The sequence below is a fragment of the Cydia fagiglandana genome, chromosome 1 (assembly GCF_963556715.1).
Source record: "Cydia fagiglandana chromosome 1, ilCydFagi1.1, whole genome shotgun sequence".
Lineage (NCBI taxonomy): Eukaryota > Metazoa > Arthropoda > Insecta > Lepidoptera > Tortricidae > Cydia > Cydia fagiglandana.
The window spans coordinates 23308547-23334527 of NC_085932.1; the positions used below are offsets into that span (position 1 = coordinate 23308547).

The 25981-nt window shown below is 39.1% G+C and overlaps 1 protein-coding gene and 1 long non-coding RNA gene across 2 annotated transcripts in view; one reads left to right on the top strand and one right to left on the bottom strand.

The window, feature by feature from the left end:
• Nucleotides 1-25981, top strand: part of LOC134667803 (uncharacterized) — a 433239-nt gene that overhangs the window by 383441 nt on the left and 23817 nt on the right. The window lies entirely within an intron of this gene.
• The window catches only part of LOC134667739 (HEAT repeat-containing protein 5B), a 61505-nt gene that overhangs the window by 9228 nt on the left and 26296 nt on the right, over nucleotides 1-25981 (bottom strand). The window contains exons 17-32 of the mRNA XM_063525160.1: nucleotides 25290-25450; nucleotides 24480-24654; nucleotides 23711-23971; nucleotides 21670-21859; nucleotides 20872-21032; nucleotides 20318-20456; nucleotides 15035-15217; nucleotides 14073-14191; nucleotides 13778-13889; nucleotides 12140-12321; nucleotides 7743-7867; nucleotides 7156-7276; nucleotides 6670-6955; nucleotides 3965-4120; nucleotides 3190-3288; nucleotides 2132-2255 (exon numbers count right to left, since the gene is read on the bottom strand). Coding sequence (XP_063381230.1) covers nucleotides 2132-2255; nucleotides 3190-3288; nucleotides 3965-4120; nucleotides 6670-6955; nucleotides 7156-7276; nucleotides 7743-7867; nucleotides 12140-12321; nucleotides 13778-13889; nucleotides 14073-14191; nucleotides 15035-15217; nucleotides 20318-20456; nucleotides 20872-21032; nucleotides 21670-21859; nucleotides 23711-23971; nucleotides 24480-24654; nucleotides 25290-25450 — 2594 coding nt within the window. The remainder of the gene's footprint in view (nucleotides 1-2131; nucleotides 2256-3189; nucleotides 3289-3964; nucleotides 4121-6669; nucleotides 6956-7155; nucleotides 7277-7742; nucleotides 7868-12139; nucleotides 12322-13777; nucleotides 13890-14072; nucleotides 14192-15034; nucleotides 15218-20317; nucleotides 20457-20871; nucleotides 21033-21669; nucleotides 21860-23710; nucleotides 23972-24479; nucleotides 24655-25289; nucleotides 25451-25981) is intronic.

The window sequence follows — 25981 nt, forward strand, 5'->3', positions numbered from 1 at the left end:
TGTGTAAGAATGTCCTATAATATTTATTTTCACAAACATGCAATGAAATATTGATGTTATGTTCCTTATAATAGGCTGCGAAGTATGACGTTTCAGGTGCGGCTAGGACAAAAGGTCGTTAATGGAATTTCATACATACATCTTGCAGGCCTAGGCCGGCAAAGTCCTCTTTTTTAATTTTTATTTCACTGATATTTGTGACACAGCATCGTGGCATTCATCCATTAAAAAAAACTAGAGGCAGTTATTGCTTTATGGTTCGTAATGACACTCTGCCACTACGCCTATAAAAAAAAAACAAAAAACAATGTTTGCTATAATTTGCAGTTTTATTTGTATAAAATCAACATGAACTTAATAAATAATACATTCTATAATTTTAAATTATAAATTTAACTACACAAATAAAAACATTTAAAATATTTCATCTAAACGTTAGCGGTAAAAAGGTCTACTCAAACACGCGTAGTTATATTTTTTAAATTGTTATGGAGGTAAAGTTGAAAAATATTCATTCTGTTTTATTGGATTTATGGTGCGTTGTTGATTTTTGACTTTAATATGAGTTCCGACGAAATAATGAAATTAATATTAATTGTAATCGTAGGTGTCGGAATTGGCAGCGTAAGCAGAATTTATTTTGAATAACTTGCTGTCTCTGCCGCCAAGTCAAAGACGAAGTATGTATATATGGTTGCTTATGGCAACTTTATTATTTGAGAAACTAAGAAAAATGGCTTACAATTTATTAGAAACAGGTTTGTGGCATATTTTAAATGAATGTAACTACAAATTCGTCAACACTGTGGAAATTATACTTATTTACTCCATGCATAAAGCAACGATGTGATGTGAAACATGATATCAACATGAAAGACTATGTAAACTTATGTGACGAAAACGACAGTCAGACGGATACAAGGCGAAAAAATCAAAGATACATGAAAATATACGTGTAGTAAAAATACACGACTCGTGTAAAACATACGCGTGATAATGACATAGGTACGTGTTGGTTATATTTTGGGTGTAGTTTACTTTTAGTTTTTTCTATAAATAAAACTTGGGTTTCGTGGATTTTTTATTTTATTTATTTCATTGCATGTTTGAGAAAAGCACTATACATACCTCGGCGGGAAATGGGGTTGCCCGCGCTCAGACCTATCCGGCCTCGCTTCGCTCGGCCGTCTATATGTCTTCGGCCGGCAACCCCTTTCGTCCCGGCCTTTGTAGTAATGTACTATTATTATTATTTATTTTTAAAGAGATGGAATACAAACCTACCTGTGAGTTTCTATAATTGGGTTCATGTATCTACTATAATTTCTATGTTAGTGTCATATAGCTGTTGGATCTCCAAATGAAGAAAATAAATAAATAAAAACCGGGCAAGTGCGAGTCTGACTCGCGCACGAAGGGTTCCGTACCATAAAGCAAAAAAAAAAAACAAAAAAAAGCAGAAAAAAACGGTCACCCATCCAAGTACTGACCCCTCCCGACGTTGCTTAACTTTGGTCAAAAATCACGTTTGTTGTATGGGAGCCCCATTTAAATCTTTATTTTATTCTGTTTTTAGTATTTGTTGTTATAGCGGCAACAGAAATACATCATCTGTGAAAATTTCAACTGTCTAGCTATCACGGTTCGTGAGATACAGCCTGGTGACAGACGGACGGACGGACGGACGGACGGACGGACAGCGAAGTCTTAGTAATAGGGTCCCGTTTTACCCTTTGGGTACGGAACCCTAAAAAGGGTGTATTATTCCAGGTTTTCAATAAGGATCGTTTTATCGTTCTGATACGCCAATATCGCCTTTATATGAATTACCGACGAAGGACTTTTGTTGCGCACTATCACAAAGCTATTACATTACGTTCGTGGTGGCAGTGTAGTATGTGTCATCCTAAGCAAAAATCCTTATCGTCTAACCCCCTTATTCATAAAACTGTACGGGCCTGATTTTGTTAAATTGTGTTTTATCCCTTTCTTGCAAATACATAAGTCAAAATGACAGATAAAGACAAAAGATTATTAGATAATTGAGGTTTGTAGCGCGTTTATGAATAAGGGGGTTATAATGCATGTAGTTATTTCGCTATTTCACTGATTTTGTTATAATAACCGTTACCTGTCCTTCAGAAGCCTCGCTCTGTTTCCGGGCGCGTCCAAGAGAGTAACTATCGAGAGCAGGACAGAGATAGTGTTGTCGACGGTCATATCCCTTTGGGCGCACAGGGCTTCCATACATATTCCTGAAACATTAATTTATTATACTTCGTTTTTTTTAGCATTAGAAATTAGGTAAACAATCTTGATGTGTCTTTTAATTAAAAAACACATTTTAAAAATAAGTTACGGCAGATATGTAACAATTATGAATCTAATACGATCATTTATATTCTTCTGCTTTCATAAATGATAGTTCCTGAGTAGTTTTTAGTAAGTGTTTTTCAATTAAAAGACATGCCAAAATCGCTTACCTTCTACCAAAAAGAATAGATAGTATAGAGGGGTCCTGTCAAAGTAAATTTTGTAGTCACGGTACATTTACTGCCATCTATCGACACACGATTAAAACTTAAAATAAAATTGAAAATGTATAAATGAATTAAAATATGTTTACGGATATATGATTATTAATTTTTATTGTTCCACAATGACCCATGTTCTTTCACTGATACGTGTTAAAATTGTTAAATATCAAACAGTGTCGCCAACGCCATCTAAACGACAATAGGCCAAAGGTATATGGCGCCATCTATTCGACAGTGACTTTTGCTTGACATCCGAGGCACGTTTTTTTCTTAGACTTTATTTATCTTATACGGAGTTATATATATCTCTGCTTCTACCAAGTTCTTTCTAATGCTAAAAAAAACGAACTATAGTTTACACCTTTCACAAAAGAAAATTGAGTGCCGGGAACCCGCTTGGCGGGTTCTCTGTTAGTAGTCGCTTTCCTCTTCAAAGCGGGAAAACGCTGGGATCTGCTACAAGTGAAGCGCTACGAAAATGTTTGCAGTGAATGTGTTAAAGTGTGGTCGCACCACTAGCGCCCCATTCGCGATCTATTTGCGAAATGATTGCTAACTGCTCGCCTGCAGAGCACGCTGCTACGATATACTGAATGCAATTTTACATTGTTTCAAAAAGGGAATGCTTGTAGTATCATAATATAAAACTTACCAAATAGTAAATGGAATCTCTCATCAACGGGTTCGAAGAATTCAAAGTTTCCATTTTCAGTCTTATTTGCCCTGTTGTCTAATGTATTTTCAGATTTATCTGTAAAATAAAATATAAGTTACATCTCTGGCTCTATAAGCTTTATAACCAAGTTTTATGGCACAATGTGTGTTGAAAGTTCGTAAGCGTATTCCTGGCATGTGTGTGTAGGTGTACGTATGTCTAGAATTAAGACAATTCGCGAACAAAACCCGTATTACTCCTATAAGGTTGGTATGTCACCTATCCAATTTTTTTGTCTAATGTGTATCAGTGGCGGCGCGTCAAACATATTCATAGGCAAGCCGGGGCTAATTTGGCTTAGGTACATATTTCCGTTACAACTCTGCTCAGACGTCCTGAAACAGGCAAGCCGGTGGGAATCAGCTTTTATGGACGCGCCGCCACTGATGTGTATTGTGTCTCACACTTTGCTTTAATGAGCAAAATGTGAGCACATAACGCACTGACATTGGACAAAGAAATCGAACAGGTGGAATACCACCCTAAGACAGTGCAGTTAATCCAATTTTTTTATAGTTTGACAGAGGTAAAACGCCATTCATTATTGACTAAAGGTATCCCTTGGTTAGAGTGGTATTGCACTTGTCCAAAGTGTATTGCGTCTCACATTTTTCTAAATGCGAGAGTCAGACGCAATGACATTGGACAGACGGAATACCAGCCTGCCTCGTGCCGAATAACAAAGAAGTAAGTAATAAAGAGAAATCCCAACCGGCAGTAGGGAGGGGTTTGTCGACGTTAGCGTTGTATCTCAAGGCCGCGGCGTAGAGCAGAGAAGGCCACGCTCGGGCGTAGTGCGCGCGCGACGCCTCCGCTGTCTCGGCCGAGTAGAACGCGCCGCCGCCGTGCGGCAGCTGGGATGCGAACTCTGCAACATTTATATCTTAATCAGAAAAGAAACGGTAGAGGTGGCTTGAAAGGGTGGAGTAGTGATTAACACATTCACTGCCCCCGACGCACTTGTGCGTTCACCGTCATACAAGTTTGCTCCTAGGCCACGCCCCCTGGCAGTGAATGCGTTAAATCCAGTAAAAATATGGAGGAGAGAAGTAGCCGGTCTATAGTCTGTATCTTTAGCTAGGTAAATAAAAGTAAAATACAAAACCGCCTGGACTGATCGACCTGACTTTAACCTGCATTATTTGATCATGTGATGTTTTCATCTACCGTCAAATGGCTTAACACGTTCGCGGACGCTCAGTCACATCGTTTGGACACCTACATTTTGTATGGAGATTTTGGGACTGTTATAGCATTCCTGTCACTGCAAATATATATTTTAGGTTTGTATATGACGCGTAATGCTATGCAAGGCGAATGCTATGCAATCCGCGTCAATATGAAGTATATTTTTTATACGCTATATGACAACAAATGCTCTACAATTCGGATGCATAAGCATGTCTGTCACATGACGTAGTCAAGATGTGATCTTATATGACATCGCATGTTATAGCATTCATTCATCGTGGTCGATGAACTTGATGGCTGAGAATTCTGACTGCCTAGAGTCAAGATCTTTGCTCTAAAGACTCATTGCTGGCGTCTTCAAACATTTTTCTACTTCTGTTTTGTTTCCTCATTGCTTATCATTGTCATATTGTGTCCATCTCATACATGCCCCATTCCAAGCACGTTCGCCATTCATTCGACCTAAAATTATGTGATACTACACATCCTGCGTTGGAGACCGCATCATATGTCTGAAGAATCTAAAGGCCCACTCATGGCATATTGCAGAGAGCCGAAAGGGCAATGTTGAGCTCTCTAAAATAGAGTGGTTTGTTTTTCTAGCTGTTCAAGGTATACGCAGCATTTTACGTCAACACCACTTCTCAAAAGCGTCAATCTCGTCCGCATTACACTTTTAGAGTTCCCTGTAAGGCACCGCCGCGTTAAATTCTGGACGTAAAGCGTCCACCACTTTTCCTGTAAGGCGATGATGATTCACCCAACTTTATATTATTTTTCGAATGCATCTGCACCAAACATAAGGCGTGAAATATACAAGAATTATGCCACAATACTTGTCATAAAGGTTCTTACCTTGTAAGAGGTGATCATCGAGCGCCAGCAGGCTTATAATTCACAAGTATACCATCAAAACTATGACTAGTAACGTAATTACTTGAATGATAGGTATACACATTCATGCCTCACTTTTTCACATTCACCGTTATCAAAATTTGATTGTAGCACAATAAACCACTAGTAAACATGTTCGTTTATTAAAACACATTGAAAAACTTAAAGAAATTGTAAGAAAAACATTAATTACGATTTTATAAAAATCCGTCAAAATCGCTATCGCGCACGAAAATCACCCAAATTTCATGTGTCCACTCCCAGACGCACCTGCCGGGCTACTAAGGGAGCTCCCATACAAAGACGAATGCTATAACAGGTGCGTCACAGAAAGGGGGGCCCAATTGGAGACGTCACAGGATAATTTTTAACTTCGATAAAACTATGTAATATGGCAGTATGCAAACTTTGATTCTGGTGACTGGTAGAGGAAAAGTTGGTGAATAACGAATAACGGATGCTATAGCATACGCGTCACCAGGAGTAGTGCAAAAACGGATGCTATGCAATCCGCGTCCGCGAACGTGTTAAGGAGCCATTTGAGGGTAGATTTTGTTTACTTGTATTTAAATACCTACAGATAATAATTTAAATACCTAAATATAGATAAAATCTGCGCATGCTATGTTAGAAGAACCGTAGAAGCGAATTGCACTGGTAGCACTGAAAAACCAGCCCACCCTATATCTCCCTACTTACCTTCCCTCTACTTTGCATAAATACCAAAACTACAAATTTCGGTTCACGTAATGATTTCCAGTACTTTTTAGGGTTCCGTACCCAAAGGGTAAAACGGGACCCTATTACTAAGACTTCGCTGACCGTCCGTCCGACCGTCCGTCCGTCCGTCCGTCCGTCTGTCTGTCACCAGGCTGTATCTCACGAACCGTGATAGTTGAAATTTTCACAGATGATGTATTTCTGTTGCCGCTATAACAACAAATACTAAAAACAGAATAAAATAAAGATTTAAATGGGGCTCTCATACAACAAACGTGATTTTTGACCAAAGTTAAGCAACGTCGGGAGTGGTCAGTACTTGGATAAGTGACCGTTTTTTTTTTTTGCTTTTTTTTGGTTTTTTTTTGCATTATGGTACGGAACCCTTCGTGCGCGAGTCCGACTCGCACTTGCCCGGTTTTTCACCTCAGTCTCTAAAAAACATACAAATTAACACATTCACTGCCCCCGACGCACATGTGCGTCCACCGTCATACAAGTTTGTTCCTAGGCCACGCCCCCTGGCAGTGAATGCGTAAAATCAGTCCTGACCACTCCTATGAGACTTCAATCTCATAAGCAACATCTTCCACTGGAAAAACGGGCACCTACCGGGCGGCAAACTCAACAGGGCGTGATCCTTCAACGCCGCGATCCAATTCTCGCCCAAGCTTTCCAGTTCAGGTTCAACCAACTTCAACAAGCTCTCGCCTTTAGATTCGAAGTCGCCGTAATCATCATCATTCTCCGGGGTCACGTCTTCGACCTGGCTGTTGGTTCGCAGCAGCTGGTTCCGCCATTTTGCGATTTCGGCGCGATTATTAATCGGTTTGCTGTCGAGCTGCTTGATGTAGCTGCCTGGCGCGCTGCCGTTGCTTACCATTGCAACTATGTACACCTGAATGATACATGTACGAATTACAACATTATGGAAACCATGTTACTATTATTATAAGGAAATTTACATTATAAACTGTTCTAATAAAAAAATGTTCTATAAAGGTGCAAAAAGATTGTCTCTGTGTATTATAACATATAAGAGGTAAAACATTTTAATAGAACCAAATTTAAACTATAGCAAATAGTGAGAGCACTTACCTCGGCCCAGGCTTTCAAGATGGATAATTTTTCAAGCGTAGCCATACTTTCATTGTAGATGAGTGTAGTGTTGCCCTTTGTGTTCAACTTGTCCAGGCTCGAGACGAGCAACTGGTGCACCCTTCAACAAAGACAAAGATAAATATAACATTATTAAGATTACTTGTACGATATTGTATAGAGGATCGAATTTTTTGTTAGTGTGTGTAAAATTTTATACATATTACGAAAAATATTTTAAGTATTGCTGCAACGTTTTGCCGCCAGAGTGCAGAACTAATTTGTTTAGAAAACCATAGAGTAAATTATAAATACTAGGCCTTAAACAATTTTTTGACAAAATTTTCACTATGACATGGATGCATCAAGGCGGTTTGTTTACAGGTGACCTACCGCGAAACGCGAAAATCGCAAGGAAGAGTGATAGAGAGCCAGAACACTGAACTTTCGATTATCATGTTTCATTAAGCATTTAGCCAGGCCATTAAGCAAGAGACGCCCTCAACAGACAGTTTTGCGTAATTCCCTATTAGGGCTAAATAAATGAGCTTGTGTTTCTTATATATAAAGTCAAAAGGTTCATATACCTTCTCAAGTCGTTGATGTCCCTGGCGACGCCGCAGCCGATCCAAGCGGAGCACACGTCGCAGGCCGCGGCGGTCACGTGAGAAGCCGTGTCACCAGAGAACGCAGGTCTTAGCGCCGCTCCAACCTGCAATGCAAGTGTTTCCATTAAGAGCCAACAGGAGTGGTCATTTCTCCATACAAACGTACTCGACTGATTCCTCCGTGGGTTTTGATGCTAGAGCAATGATTTTTTCAACACAGATTAATATTGTCAATATCTGTGTCGGACAGTTTAGCTTTTTTTGATATTTTTGTTTTTTAAAATTTTTTAAAAAAGCCCTTCAAATATGGCCAAAATGGCCTAATTGACTATGGGGCTGTCCATAAATTACGTCATCGATTTTTGACGATTTTTGACCCCCCTCCCTAAAATCATCCAAAAATCATGCTTCAAGTGACCCCATTTCCTCCTACTTCATGCTACCGTCATCCGATAAACCCATTCACAAAAAGAATATAAAAACTGACCCAAACAACTACCGCCCGATCGCCCTGTTGCCCGCGATATCTAAAGTTTTTGAAAAGGCAATGTGCAACCGGCTGTACTCGTTTTGTGAAAAATACAACATCTTTACGGATTCACAAAATGGTTTCCGGAAAAAACGGTCAACAACGCTAGCAGCCTATAAATACATAAATGACATTTTGGATATCTTAAATAATAAAGAGTATGCAATCGGAATTTTGTTCGACATGACAAAAGCGTATGAAAAGGTAAAATATAGCATCCTACTTGAAAAATTATATGATATCGGGGTGCGCGGAATAAGTTACAAATGGTTCCAGTCTTATTTAAGCAATAGAAAACAATACGTAGACATTGTGTATGCAAGTGAAAATTCAAGAGAAATGACGACTATCAGATCAGATGTTCAACCTGTTGTAGACTCAATCCCCCAGGGAAGTGTCATCGGATGCTTACTATTTATAATTTACATTAATGACCTCCCTAAATCTATAAACGAGACATGCGTCATGTTCGCGGACGACTTCTCCATTCTACTGTCGTGTGAAAATATTACAAACCTAGACGAAAAAATGTATCTAATTATTACAAAAATTATAGACTGGTTAAACGATCACAATTTAGAAATTAATTTCACTAAGACTAAATTAATGCAATTTAGGCCTCACCAAAAAATAGAACTTGACATAAACTTTTCTTACAATGGAATTAAATTAGAATGCGTTTCATCTTTTTCACTCCTTGGCATAACTATTGATACCCATATAAATTGGAAAGACCATGTACAAAAAATAAAAACAAAACTTAGCCAATTTATTTTTGCCTTCAGACAACTGAAAAAAACTACCAACCTACAAACCGCATTATCGGCGTATTACGCCTTTGCACACGCATGGCTTAGCTACGGTGTGACCCTATGGGGGAATAGCACAGATGTATCTGAGCTATTTATCCTGCAGAAGGATTGTGTCCGGATACTGTCAAACATCAGACGTCCAGCGAGCTGCCAAATGCACTTTAGAAACCTTGGTATCCTTACCTTACCTTGCATCTATATCCTAGAGTCGTGTAAATTTATTAAAAATCATCCTGAATTGTACACTAGAATCGGAGATGTGCCCCGTCGATTTGAATCCCGCCAAAAAAATAATCTTATACAAATAACATCAAAGCTAGCAATACATAAAAACGGACCTTATCCCTCGTCAATAAGGATCTATAATAACCTGCCGGATCACATAAAAAACGAGCAAAATCAAAATAAATTTCAAAAAGTGTTGAAACAATATCTCGTAGAAGCAGCCTATTACTCGGTCGACGAATACCTACAGAATAATAATAACTAATTACATAAATAATATTCCGGAGAAATACAGGCATCTCTCTATCTTTCGTTCCTACTCCTATTCTGTAAATGTAAATTAATGTAAATTGACATATAATAAAAATTATAATATTGTAACGAAACAACTATTTAATAAGTGACATATATATTTTGTTAATGCATGATAAATTAATGGCGACTGTACTATATCATTATTCATATCTGACGATTGTATTATATATATTTTATCTGTAAGTGGATTGCAGTGCCCTCTCAGGGTTGTGTTGAGACATCATTTATTAATAAGACCTACTGTACACACAAAGCAAGGAAATAAATGAAATGAAATGAAATGTCCAGACCGCCCCTAATTTGAAATGACGTAATTTATGAATAGCCCCTATGCCGCAATGAGAGGCGCAGTATTCAAAACTGATATCAATTAGCCAAAAAATCAAAACGGTCCGACACAGATAATTTCATAATCATTTAGATTTCCAAATTTGGTTAAGATTGGTTAAGTTTTGGAGAAGGAAACAGTCGAGTACGAAACCTCGATTTTTGAGATTTTTACGCAGGATTTTTCGTCTTGTCCTTATCGCTCTAGTTTTAGGAGCCGCTTCCGTTAGCGAGACGGAAAGTATTTAAAACTCAGCTCCTGTTTCGTCTTAACCTATAGAACACCACAGACGGCACTTGACGTCAGCGTAAAATCATGACAACAATGTCTAAGACGGCATTTGACGTAGATCATTTTTTTATGAAAGTCTACTGAAAAACACTCTACTTTTAGGTTGGCATTATTTATTCACAAAACTAAATTTTACCCCCGTGGCGTCAGTGGCATGGCCCATGGATGCGCCGTTTGGCGTTCAAAAGGTTAACTATGCCGTCAGTTGATCTCATAATCTCCCTAGTGCTCTTCTTGCTTTTTGCTACGGTTCGCTAATGAATCATTTGAGAAAGCTAAGGATTTGACCGTCGAACTCTAAGGGAAAACTAGCCCTTATTTAATTTCATTGCGATGTTTTCCTTTGCTGAAAGGCGACTGGTCAGTAAATACAGTGAAACCTGGTTAATTGGCACCTGGATAAATGGAAAACCTCAATAATTGCAACCAAAAGTCCGGTCCCGGTCCCTTGAGACCAAAAGGCCTCTATAATTGAAATTTTGGAACCTCTATAATTGCAATTTACATTTTAGTGCTTTTCGTAATTTTGCCTCTGTAATTGACCACATCGCAACTTAAGACCTCTATAATTGACACTGTGCTAAAAAATCCGTTTATTTTGCTCTTGTTTTTACCTCTATTATTGAAACGAGTCTTACTTATTACCTCTGTAATTGAAATAATGTAGTTGTAGACAGCAGAAACAATATTTTAATAGTAATGACCATTTTATTTATATCTTCATCCAGAATTTAATTTATTTATTTGGTATCTATCACAGCCTGTAGTAGATGAAATAGTTTTGATCAATAAAAAACAAAGTATGCTTTTTACATTCTAATAAAACTTTCTTCTACAATTCAAGGGAATTTTTTAAACCCAAATGATAAGAAAATAAAGTGGTAATTAATGTAGTGTAAAAGTGCAAGTATAGACAGAAGCAATATATAGATGGTTATTTGCACCTCCATAAAATAAATTTGTCAGAACGCAACCTCTATTAATGAAAACCTCTATAATTGACACAACGATTTTTGAACCTTGTTAATTGACACGACCTGCTTAAATGAAAAACCTGGTTAATTGACAAAAACTGGCCGGTCCCTTGAGATTGCAATTATCCAGGTTTCACTGTATTTAATTATTAACCCTCTAGTTCATACGAAGCCATATATGACAGTTATAATATTGAACTGTATGACATATATGACAGTTATATTTTAAACACATGATACGAATTGTTGATCAAACTCAACGCCTCCACTTTGAAAGCCAGGCGCCTAAGTGCAAGCGCTCAAAAAGATTTATCTTGATGTAAACCTCCGTAATTCCTAATTGTGAAGAATAGTTTAGTAATTAATAGTAATTATTGTTGGTCAAACCAATTTGTCAGTCAGTAAGAACTAAGGAAAATTATACTCATTCTTTTCTTTTGGGTATTAGTACTTGTGTAAGACAAAGATAGTATGACAAACTATATTATAAGTCAGGCAGTCAGGAGCATACCCAGTTACACCGTAACGATGTTTGTGGAACCAGGTCGGTGTCTGCGGGCAAGTTTGTTGTGCCGAGGGTTACTAATTACTACGGCGATAGATGCCTTCATAAACGCCTTCCCTACATACTCAACAGCCTGCCCTCTGACATCAGACAGGAAGTCAATAAAGTAAAATTTGTTAAAAAGCTGCGTAGTTACCTTGTAAATCACATTTAGTAATTGTTGAGCATTATTAGTATTGACATAGGTAAACTTTAATGTAATGTAAGAGAGTAGAGACTGCACGATCCCACAGTCAAACCGTGTAAACTGTTTTGTGGGACATTGTATCTGTATAAGCTGTATACTTTTATGTTAATAAATAAATAATAATAATAAATACACGCGACTATACCCCACCTGCGCCTGATATTGCTCCAACAGCAGATGTCCCGGGAAGTCGGGCTCGGGCGCCTGCGCGAACTGGCGCACGATGAGCTGCAGCGTGCGCAGCCCGCACAGCCGCAGCGCGTCCGCCTCGCCCGTGGCGCCCACGAACGCCATGCGCACCAGGTCGGACAGGTGCAGCGACAGGTAATCACCTGGCGGGTGATCAAATCCTTGTAATGACACAGAATAAATATTAGTACTAAGTACAGAAAACTCACTCTCTAACAAAACGCGTCTGTTACGATCAGCACAGATATGGCCGCTAGGTGGCGACAGCGCCACGCGCGGCTTATGGCAAACCCCAAAATTGGGGCCGAACGGATGTACTTTTAGCTACCTGTAGCAAAGCGACGAAATCGCGGAGTGAGACACGCCTGATAATGATGCGAAGTAGATATGTCGTGGCCAGATGTTAGAATTGATCATTTTATGATGTGGCAGTCATTACATGATCGGTTGGCCACATCGTGGAAAAGCCAAACCTAACCTAACCATACCGAGAGCTGATCAATTCTAAAATGGCATTTCATGAAATGACCAAAATCTATGATCTGGCCACGACATATACAATACATTGGTAGAACAACAAGAAGTAATAAAGTGACATTCGTCTCTTTTTAGGGCTCTGTAAATCTAATGTTTAGTTAATTTAATTTTTTATGTGTATTGTTTTTCTTTGTCTTTTCTTTTACTTTGTAGTTTCACAGTGCCTTGGTTTTATACTGTAATGCTGTGTTACTTATTTGATCAATAAAATAAATAAATAAATAAATAAATAAATTTGTCTCCAAGGCTAGAGCTGAAAACAGAATGAGGACCAAAGAGTATATACAGGGCGTCCCACGGCTATGCCACATGGAGGGAAAGTCCCCTGAATATTGGAGATGGAACATTTTACTGAAAGAAGACATTTTTTTAATTTAAAAAACATTTTAAACTGCATTCATAGATTTTTAAATAATTACATAGTTGAGCCGGGCATCGAACCCGCTGGACGAGAAAAAAAAATCACCCTGTAGCTTTATCATACCGATCGAAAGGCTTCATCATAAGGATGATTTTTTGCTAAATAACATAGTGTCAGAAACAAAAGGAAGACCATGAATTTTAACATTTGATGTGAAATTTCGCCAAATAATCAAAAGAGTTCTGCTTTGTATTCAACAGAATGAGACTCATTTTGAGCATTTGATAAATTAAATTGATTAATTTTGAATTAAAAATGTTAAAATTCATGGGCTTCCTTTTATTTCTGACATTATGTTATTTAGCAAAAAATAATTACTATGATGAAGCCTTTCGATCGGTATGATAAAGCTACAGATTGATTTTTTTTCTCGTGTAGCGGGTTCGATTCCCGGTTCAATCACGTAATTATTTAAAAATCTATAAATGCAGTTAAAATTGTTTTTTAAATTAAAATAATGTCTTCTTTCAGTAAAATGTTCCATTTACAATATTCAGGGCACTTTCCCTCCATGTGGCGTAGCCGTGGGACGCCCTGTATATGGCTCTTGAATATATATATGGTAAAGGACAGAGTATACAGTATTATAGGTTTGTCGTTCGATAATTAATAAGTGATGTATGGGTATCAGGTATACTTACTGTCAGGATCAGTCAGTTGTTTCTCTTTGGCCTTGACTAGGTCGAAGTGCGCTGGATCGCCTGTCGCTTCACACGCACCCATTATTTTCTGGACGCATTCCATTGCGAAAACCTGGAAAAAGGGTGTGGTATGATCACAGCCGCACCTTGCAGCAACTTATCGGATCGGTTTTGAAGTGGAAGACGATGAATACGGGTTATAAAGTGCACGTTTCTGGTGCAACACCATTCTCTATTCGGGACTTCGGGACTAAGTAATAGTTGCTTGGTTCTTATTATGTGATATTATGCTTACCCTAGTGGGCCACCTCGACTGGACTGCAGGATGCGTGGACTCGTCCGTGTCCGCGTGGAATTCCGCTTGATCATCGTCGCCTTCGCCATCGAAATCAGTGTCAGGGTTGTTACAGTCCTCTGCAAAATGTTATATAGAATGATTATAATACCTAAAGATTACATTTCAGGAAAATAAACAATGTTTTTTTGCAGGGCTCTAAGAGCTCTTGTTAATTAGAGGCGCGTTGTTACTCAGAGCCTGGCTAAGCTCTCGCACGTCACATCTACACAATGTAACGTCACAAGTCGTAACATGTTGCACAAGGAGCGATATGACAACGTCACATCAAATCCAGCGTGAGCAGGGGTGTGGGATATTCGACTCGTCAGAATAGTCGGGTAACGTAACCACCATATGTCCACTGTCCAAAGTTTCACAGGAACTACCCGTACAGTTAAGGTTGATGAAATATAGCGATCCAATCTTTCAAAAAAAAATTAGACAAGTTCGACTCACTTTATATTTCGTCAACTTTATATTTATTTATTTATTTAATCTTTATTGCACATAAGGAAATACACTGTACAAAAGGCGAACTTAATGCCATAAGGCATTCTCTACCAGTCAACCTTTAGGCAAAGCAGATAAGTTGTAGGCGGTGCAAAAACATGTAGTAGATGATACAATTAGGTACCTGTACGAACACAATACAATCATAATAAATACACTAATATAAACATACATAAATATAAATATTATAATAGTTAACCAGTCGGACGCTGGGTTGGTGAATGCCTCTCGTAAGGGGATCCACGGAATACCAGCGTCGAGATCCTTAGGCCTATCCTTGACATTAAGCTGAGTAAGGAATTTTTCAGTGACGCTTAATAATAAGTTCTGAAAGTCTCAACTTTCTTCTTTTTCTGCAGCGCCGTGTGTCACGTTCTGCGTACAGGAGGGTGGTGTGTCACTATAGTTACCCAGGCGCACGGTGAGCACGCGCTTGGCGAGCGCGAGCCAGTCGCGCACGGTGCGCTTGGCGGCGGCGGCCAGCAGGCAGCACGTGAGCGTGTCGCGCGCGTACGACTGCGCCGTCCCGTCGCGCTCCGTGTCCAGGAACGCGAACAGGGCGCCGGGCAGGCCCGTGTCGGTGATCACCACGCCTGAACAACAAACAAACAATACAACTCTCATTCACTGATCACTGAAACTCATTCTGTTAAGTCCATTCCAATAGAACTTGCTAACTTTGTAAACAAAAGACGTAACTTTGTTTTGTCACTGTTTCTCCTTGAATTTTCACATCATCTCATCAAACGCCATTGAAACACATACACTATACTCTATTAAAGCGGTCGTTACCGTAAAATACAACAATATATAACTGTATCTTGGATATTTCATTAAAAGTTTAAAATGGTTTCATAAGTTAGGTTATTGGGCCCTGATGTAATGACGTTTTTGTTTCTTTTACATTCTACAATTGGGTAGGTAAAGTTTTTTGAAGATAGGCAAATTATATTTTTTCCCGATAGTATTCATTATAGCGATCACGGAAATGCAGCTCTTTTATTTTTATATCATTTTATTGATTAAATATAATTTTTTAAATGATCGATATGACGTTTGTGAGGTGAAATGGCAGACTCGAGTAATTAATTCCTTGGCGCGTAGTAAATGGGACGAGATAGAAAAAAAATCGATGTCAACTGTCAGTGTCATTCTTGGAAAATAACTTGCAAATAATTGGAAAATAATGGTCGGACGAAACATTTGTGTTTTCTTGTAATTGGATGTCGGTGTGATTTCTAGAATAAGTATTTTTAACGTCCCTAGCACGATCAACACGGATATTTTGATAATGATAACGATTGCTTTCGACTACTTGGCACTGCTTCTTGGAGAACATTTTCATTAACACCTCCACCACGACTCTTGGACTGCTACACGAGTCATTTTGTCACGACTCAGTATCAACACAATAGATGGAGACGATCCCGGAAACGTTCGAATGGAAATAGAATATTACAGAGATGAACTCAAAGTGCGTCGTACCGTCTTGTAGGAAGTACAGACGTTACTTTCCAAATTCAGCGTATTTGAGCACACCAAAGTCTTTAACAGCGATTCGGTGCCAAGCTTTGAAGATATATTGGCCAAAATGGTAACTTATACGTTTGTGAGGACTATATAAACGTGATTGTTGTATTATACATACATAATGATTAAGATTGTAATAGTGTTAATAACTAGGTCGTTATTGGCTATTATATATGGGCTCGGCAAGGTGTTCACAATATCTGAACACGCACGCCCTGATAATAGAGGCGTGTTCAGATATTTATGAGCACCCTAGCTGCACCAATATATCTGATGGCGACTGTACTTTAGAAAACTTATAATATAAATCCAAAATAATATAATATAAATCCAGTAAATTTCGTTTCGTTTTATTTTAAAATCCACAAATTATTATCCTTAAGCATTAAAACATAGTGAACTATACTCTCCTGAAACACTACCCAGAAGAAATGACCGCAATTTAAATAAATTAAAGCTTCCTTTTTCTAAACTGAAATTGGTCACAGCTAGCCCACACTATATGTCCATAAAAATATATAATCACCTCCCAAATAACATAAAAAATGAGAATAAACTAAGCCTGTTCAGCAAGAAACTAAAATCATTCCTGCTAAATAAATGTTATTATAGTATAAGAGAATTTTTTGAAGATACATAATATCTCTTTGGTGCAGTGATACTTGTAATTCTAAATCTATAATTAGTATGTGTAAGATATTATCAAAATGTAAAATAATTAAATAACTATTAGGAATATATGTAAATAATATGTACAATTTTAGATTTTATTAGTATGTTGTCCTATGTGGAACCATGTTGCTGTGCCCTAACAGGGCGTCACATGAACAGCTTATATTTAAGAACACCTGTACCTGCTATGTGATATGCAATAAACGATTTCAATTTCAATTTCAATTTCACATTACAACAGTATATAGAATCACGCTGTGTGGCGTGCCCTTGAGTTTAATACATTTGCCACTATACACAAGTAGCAAGTGTATCAACTCGCAAAAATACTACATTTTTGCTTCCATTGAGGTATACATAGTAAGCACTATTCTCAAATTATGTGAGGAAATAAAACAAATTCAATTTAGTAAAGCGTATTTAATAGGGGTAAAGTGACGCGAATACAATTAAAAAAACAACGCATATTCTTAGTTTATATTAAATGTAGATGGCTTTTTAGTTTTCACTTGGTCACAGAAATACGCTAAAAACCACTTTCAGAGTAGGTGTTTCTTGCGTTTTGGCTGTCCTTCTTGTGTCCTTCCACAGCATGAGCATGTCGTAAGTCCTGTTGTATTTGTCCCAGGACTTAGCAGGAAGCTAGTTATTCATTATTAAGTTTGCTTCTGCTTTAAAATGAGGCGGTGCATGCCGTCTATTCCAGGTCGTTTTCGTCACTTGAACTCATTTTGTTTATTACGAGTATTAAAATAACAAGCGGTAACTTATTGAGTATTGCACAACGAATAAACTTTGCCGCCTTTTATTTGCATATTTTTTAAAATTATATTACCATAGATACAAAGCATACGGTACGCGCATGCGTCAATCCGCGCGCACCGCGCAGCGCCCTTTCGCGGTGCTAAAGCGGTATCCAGACGGGACTGATCAAATCGGTCGATTTGATCAGAAATGAAATTGGCGTCAATCTCCAATTTTAGATTTATGGTGATATTAGACCCATTTAAATTGAAAAAATGCCCCATAACGAAAATACTAGCCTCACAAATTGGTGTTCTTGTGTCCGCACCTCATTTTATTGGTCATTATCGGCGGTTGAATTCGGCGAGCCAAATTGGCGTTTGCGTGATGTCGTGGGGAATCAGAAGTCCGTGGGTCGTGCTGAGGTCGCCGAAAATCTCAATGATAACATTAATAGCAATTCGCAAGGTAACATGAGGCTTGTCCGTTATTTTTCGGGAATGAGAGCTAAGTGACACTGACAGTTGACATCGATTTTTTTTCTATCTCGTCCCATTTACTACGCGCCAAGGAATTAATTACTCGAGTCTGCCATTTCACCTCACAAACGTCATATCGATCATTTAAAAAATTATATTTAATCAATAAAATGATATAAAAATAAAAGAGCTGCATTTCCGTGATCGCTATAATGAATACTATCGGGAAAAAATATAATTTGCCTATCTTCAAAAAACTTTACCTACCCAATTGTCTATGATGGGTAGTGTTGTGACTAAAATTGGTGATATACTCGTAAAGCCGCTACACACTATGCGACTCACGGTCTGTACCTGCCAAGGCGGTTATACATGGTGTAACATGAGTAAACCGAATAATTTTAACAGCGTATTCCTGATCATATTTAGAGACAAAAATGTCCTATAATCTTTTTTTTAAAAACGCCTAGTTTCAGAGATAATATTAATTTAAAAATAAACAAGTTTTTGTTGTTACATAATGTAAAAGGCCTTTTTGGTGGTAATGTTGCTGCTATGGGACGTAGTCTAAATATCCTTATTGATAGATGTCAAAAAGTGACAAGCAACACTGCACAAAGAAGGTTTTACATGAAAAATGTAAAAATCAATTTTAAGTAATAAGTTTACCAATAACATTTTTTGTTTATGTACAAATACATTCAAAAAATTGAAAAAACAAAACAAAAAAAATATTTTTTTTTGGGGAAATTGACCTAAACTCATATAAAATTTTTTCCTTCTTTTAACCTCAGAAATGCGTGGTTAAAGTTATTCGGTTTCCTCGTGTTACACCGTGTATACACTACGCGGTAGTTTGACAATTTTAAATTTCAATACATATGTAAACTCAGATTAATCGTTTTAATCCCTTTTTTTAAATAACCTTTTCCATTCTTTCGCACCATTTTTAGGGTTCCGTACCCAAAGGGTAAAACGGGACCCTATTACTAAGACTTCGCTGTCCGTCCGTCCGTCCGTCCGTCACCAGGCTGTATCTCACGCACCGTGATAGCTAGACAGTTGAAATTTTCACAGATGATGTATTTCTGTTGCCGCTATAACAACAAATACTAAAAACAGAATAAAATAAAGATTAAATGGGACTCCCATACAACAAACGTGATTTTTGACCAAAGTTAAGCAACGTCGGGAGTGGTCAGTACTTGGATGGGTGACCGTTTTTTTTTGCTTTTTTTTGTTTTTTTTTTGCATTATGTTACGGAACCCTTCGTGCGCGAGTCCGACTCGCACTTGCCCGGTTTTTTAAACATTATTTTTAAACTACGGAAAATTATAACTGGTCGTTTTGGACTGTTCATAAATAAAAATCTACCCTACATTTGACAAAATAATGACTGTTGGATGATTGACGGTTTCAATATTATTTTACTCGTTCACTGTTTTTCTTGGCATGTACGCGTATCTTACTTCTTTGTTATTGAATTTAAGAGATATCGGTTTCTCGCTCTCACTTATGGATGCGACGCACCAAGTTCGTGATGCAGTGCGATAGTGTGTTACGGCCTTAAGTAAAGGACTAAGTAAGACTCTTGCCCATCACTAGCAAATTCATCATTCAGAGACAATTTCAATATGGCGGTTTGTTTACACAGTTTGCAAGTTCTATTGGAATGGACTTTAGCACTTAGATTTATAATACTATTTAGAGTATGTAGGTACACGTATTTCAAAATAAATTTGTGCAGCTCCGACCTTGAATAATCTCACTTAAGGGTGGTATTCCACCTGTCCAATTTCTTTGTCCTATTTGTATTTTGTCTCGTTCACTGTTTGTCTCACATTTTGCTTCATGGAGAAAGTGAGACGCAATGACATTGGACCAATATAGGCGTAGGCCTATAAGCGTACAGTGATGAATACGCGTCTATGCAGCTGCGCTTCCGTGGACAGTAGGCCTATATTTTTATTTATTTTATCATTTTTTTATTTAAGAAACAAACAGTCTTTCATAGTTATATATAACACTGGAACTTTTCTTAAAACTAGACTTACAGTTTCCTTAATGAGAATATTTGAACATCATGTTTATTAAGTAGTTTCTACACAGTAAAACAGAGCTATTTGTGCGTGCAAAAACAAAACACACAAAAAGAAAAAAGATGAATAAAAATAAAAATAAGAGTATTATAGCAACCTTATATTGGACAGATGTAATACCAACCTATATAAATATAGATTTATTTATTAGTTTTATTGATTACGTACCACAGTAAGGGCGGGCGGGCACGTGGTCCTTGGCGAGCATCGCGTACCGGCAAACTTCTGCGGCCTCCTTCTGAGACAGTTGGCGCAGGCAGCAGAGCGCCGCGCGGCGCACCGCCAGCTCAGAGCTTGACAGGTCCCGCTGAAATATTACGAGTAACAGTTCAAATTGGGTTTCATTAGCTATGCAGAATTTTTACCAGTTTAAATCTCGCTCACGTTAATAATCACTCAGCTGAACAAAAATACACTATTGCCTTCTCGAATTTTTTCGTGTGACTTCATTGCTGAGAAACTTTTCGGCCCCAGCGACTGACGGACATTTCATCCTGTCACTGCAACTTTTTAAGCAGTTGTCTAATTCGACCTAGCAGAGAAACCTTAAGGAGTTTATTTAGGTACCTACATCGAACGACAACCTTGTTAGCACCTTTATTATAATAACTTATACCTGGTGTTGCGCCTCAGAGTCTCGGACCTTCGTTTGATCCATATTAAAAACAGCACTGTATATCCCATTATAATAATATATGTAAAATGCATAGGTAGATACTCACAGCGAGCGAGGGCACTAGCATGTGCGCGCTGACGTGGCGGGGCGAGAACATCTGCAGCTGCTGCAGGCAGCCGATGCCCTCGGCGCGCGCGCCGCCGCCGCCGCACTCGCTGAGCGCCGCGCATGCGCACAGGAAGCGGCCCACTGTTGCTCCAGCGCTGCCTATCATTTAATAAATTAGTTATATTTTTCAGCATTATCCATAAACTAGAAATCCTCTAGACGGAGCTTCGAGCAATTATTTCATGAAACCGATGCTGCCAAAAATACTAGGGTGCGGAGGACGAGGTGAGCGAGTCCCGTGCCGTGATTGGTCCGTTTTCAGACGCGGGCGTCACACAAAGACACTTTGACTCGCAATTGGAGTAAAACTACCGTATATTTGTGGCTGAGGGGGTAGCGGTACTATGCTCAGGCTGGAGGATGTCTATATAGTCTGTGGTATTATCATATACGGCAAATCTGTTAATCCGTTTAACACGACTGGTTAGAAAACTAGTTGGTCGATTCTTTATCATCAATTTTATTGACATCTATTAAAATGGAAAGAATAAAATGGTCGAAGGCCACGGATAGTCGGATAGGGAGCGGAAAACTATGAAAAATAACACAAAAAAAAGTAATAATGGCTAGTCTAGTAATAATTAGTAATGACTAGTCAAATGACAATTCGGAACAGCAAATGCATAAGGTCCGCTGATGATCAGTTATGAATGTTGCTAATAAAAAGATATAAAAAAATGTAGTATTTCAAAATCACGAGGGAAATTTCCAAAGATACCATTTACACATAGCCTACCTTGCAACTCAGGCCCAACAACAGTGATCAGCGCAGACAGCAATCTCCCTACGCTGCGATGCAAGTCCTCTTGGAAGGGCGGCGCCGTGAATAGCAGCTTCAAGGCCACGTTGAGCGTGGACTCTACGTGACTGCGGAACATGGGTCCTGAGGCGTCGGCTAACACGGAGAGCGCGTGGAGAGCCCAGACCTGGTGAAAATTACATTTGAGTTAGGGACTGTGTTTAGATCGCAAACATGGCAAAAGGCGCAAGACATAATAAGAGCCAGTTGACGGAATGATCATGATCAATGTCTTCCATTACTTGAAACTTCCCATGCAATAGGCACATAGGCAGCGCAGCGGCGGAGCTGCCTCCCCGCGCTCTTTGCACGGCTCCCGGGTATGGTTGCAAAACCCGGAAAAATTCCCGTTTCTTCTAAAAGCCATGTTTTTTAAGTTTTATTCGGAAAAAACAATGTCACACATAGGGTTATTTCACTAGAAAAGCTGGCCAAAATGATTTATGTACATTTGTATCACGAGTTCTATTGTGTGAATCCAAATATGCTATTTTAATTTATTTTATACAACTTTTATACATTTGCCGGTTGGTGTAGTGTTGTATCGTTTATATACCGGTCAATAGCAGATTAAAACATTCTTCAAGTTTTAATTATTTGATAAACAGCTACTATCTGATCAATCAGACGACCCTTCATCACTTTCACCTGTTGAATCTGATGATAAGTCATCTGACATCGCGTTTGCGTCTATGTTTGGGCCAAGCATCATGTCCCTAGCAGCAAGGCTAAATGGTTTCGCTGATTTTAGAGGCTTAGGCCTAATGCTGCTCAAAAACGGATCTGACGTAAGTAGCAGCCGATTTAAGACGTCCAAATTGCACTGCTCTCTCGAGAACTTCCTTGAAAAGCTCTTCCTGAATTCTCGGAAGTGCTTATTTCTGGCCTCGGCTGCCTCTTCGGACAAATTTCCTATAGGGAGAAGGGCATATTTCATTACAACAGGACCATGCAGTAAAATTTTGTGCACGGTTGGGGTCATTTTATTCATGACTGCATCAAGTTTTTGTAGAAATTGGGGTTCGTTACAGTCTTTCATACGAAAAATGTATTCTCTGGTCACTACTCTCACGCCAGAAGGACCTGCCATGATAAATCAGAAAATTATTTTTTCCGACCGCAAAAAGAAACTTTGTTTGGTAATATCGCTCAGTGTAAAAATTCTCGTAATTCGTTAATGGGCACTTCTGGGCACCCTAATTTTAAATAAAATTGCTAGAGAATTAAATGTCCTGTCGAATAGAACTACAAATTTAGCCCAATATAGCCCAATAGAACAACTTTCGGCCTTTTGAGTTCAAGTCAAATTCGTAAATTCATAGTGCAAGAGAGTACTTACTGAAATTTGATATTAAATGTATATAACCCTTAGTCAGAAAATAATAATAAACAAATTAAATTAAGCATACCTGGTGAATCCATTTCCCGAACAGGCATTTTAAAATATCACCTTATTTGTTGTCTAAACAACGCATAACAATTGTAATATTTATTAGGTAACGAATTTCCGCTTTCGTAGATGTGTTTTAGTAAGAGCGGTTAAATGACACGGATTCTACGTCTTGATACATTCTACTAATGGCCAGCTTTTTTAGTGAAATACCTCTATGTGTGTCACTTAGTTTATATATTTGTCCGAAAAAAATAAAAAATCTGAAATAAACGTAAAAGACGCATTTTAAAAAGAACTTTTTCCATTTATATTTAATCCATAGTTTTGGTAACTACACCTGCTTAGTCGTGTGTTTTATTATCTAAAATATGTCGGCTAGCGATCGTCTATTGACTTTGACGTTGTCGTTAGTTTTAAAAAAGTTTAATTTCTTTCCCAAAGAAACCGAAAAATACGGAAAAAAATGAAAATTTCAAAACATCCTGAAAAAAAAACGATTAAATTTTTCCGAGAATATTCAACCCTACTCCACGGCCGTTGTTCTAACACGGTCTCCTAGATTGTATAAATGCTCCCGGAACTAACCTGGGCCTCCTGTCCGCTCGCGTCCTGCGCCATGGCCCTCAACGCCGGCAGCGCGGCCGCCGAGCTGCCTCCCCGCGCCCGCTGCACGGCGCCCACGGCCGCCGCGGCCGCGGCCCGGGTCGTCCGCACGGTGGAGCGAGTCAGCGCCAGCACGCGCTCGCTGACCGCCTGGCTCTCGGCCTCGGAGACGCAGCCGCAGAGCCGGCCGGCGCAGGACGCCGCCGCCGCGCGGACCGGAACGCTGGTCGATGATAGGCCCGACTGTGGAATGATAAATTGAATGAACATTTTTTCTTGAGCTCGGGATTATTTAGAAAATTGAGCATGGCATTGTAGTGTGTGTACTACGCCTTACTCACACACGTGCATAGCTTAGTATATAATGGCTTGTACTTGTTACTTAGGACAGAATAAACCTATATTCAGTACGATCGAGTTCTCCTTTAACGCCCCACCTCACAGCATTGTGTTGCCTGGGGACGAAATATACGCTTAAAAAGCTTTAATCGTTACCGAAAACATAACGTTCACCAGAAAGCCTAGCGAGCGAGCGTATTTGCTCGCCTTTCCTGTGGAAAAAGACAGTGATGCCGAGAAGGTAATGTCATCCCTGCGTTTCCTTAATTCCGTCCCAGGCGGTGTAATGTATGTTACACCATAAATCGTCTGCAATAGACGCCAAAGCCGATGATGACCAGAAAGTACAGTATACATGAAGCTGAACTCGTGAACACGTTCTCATGTATGGTACATTACTATATTTACTCACAAGAATAAGTTCAGTAGCAGCCGTCTTAACGGCATCCTGTCCGAGCGAGCTCTTCTGCTCCGCGAGCGTCCTCAGCGCCAGGAGCAGCGCGGTGTAAACGTTCACTTGTATGGCCTCCTGACGTGTTCCCTTCGACATCTTGATGCACTCCGTGAAGTGCTCTAACATTTGTTGCCTATGGAAAACATTCATCAATAATTCATTCATAAATATATTGTAATTTTGCGATCGCGAGTTATTCTAAACGCCAGTTGCACCATCCCACTAGCCCGTTAACCGGTTAAACTGAAGTTACCATGGTTAGCAGTACAATTTGACAGTGGGTTGATGGTTTACCCGGTTAACCCTGGGTTAGTGGAATGGTGCATGTGGCGCTAAAACTGTTTATTTGTCGGTTAGATTAGAAAACTTTTTCGAGTTTAGTGTAAATAACGGCAACTTATAGGCGCAAATATAAAATGGATGTATTTTTAATAAACTTCATCACCATTCGTTAATTATTAATATTATTATATTATTTATCCAGAGCCCACTGTGTCCCACTGCTGGGCAAAGGCCTACCCCCTCTTCTTCCACTCGTCTCTGTTTAGTGCTAAATCTGGGCAGCCTCTCAAGAAGGAGTCCAAATTATCCCGCCATCGCCGACGAAGCCTGCCGGCTCCGCGGTTAGACTCGTGGGGCTCCCACTTTGTGATTAAGTTGGCCCCACAAGTCGACCGGCATTCGGCAAATAAATTGTATGTTGTATTGTGTAGTAATTGTAATTGTTGTTTGTTGTTGTTGTATTGTTGTGTTGTACACTGTAAATACCTGTGTTTATTGGCAGCCCTAGCGAAGGTGTGCGGGAAGAGTGCCACACAGGCGTCGATCACCGCAACTCCTAGCGGCTGCGCGGCCGCCCCGCCGCGATACAAGCAGCAGGGATCGTGCTCTAGGGCTCCCGAGCCACTAGCGCTGAGCGGCGATATCAGCTATAAAGATAATGTATATGAACTATCTTACACCTTATAAAACAAAGTACGTCTGTCTGTTTGTATGTTCAAAAACTAATGAACGAATTTTCATGCGGTTTTCACCTATCAATACAGTGATTCTTGAGGAAGGTTTAGGTGAATAATTTGTTAACCCGTGCGAAGGCGGGGCGGGTCGCCTTAGTTTTATTCTTACTAGTTGTAAGAACAGTAAGCCTTTATAGTTATCGCGCTCGTCAAATAATATAATTAATGATTGACTGTATTTGACAGACTTGTTTGATGCCTCTATTCCAAAGTAAGATATCTTCTAATATAAATTCTCTGAGCAATACCCGCCGAAACCACCTCGCTTAACCTATTCTTTGCCGAAGACGCGACTTGGCATCACGATACTTGTTAATCGTAACGCGTCGGCAATGTATGTGTTAATGTTAGTCAAGTGGCAACAGTGTAGGTAGTAGTAATATGTAGTTACAGCTGCATAGCAGCGGCAGTAACCACCTTTAAGTGTAAAAGCCTATTTTTAAA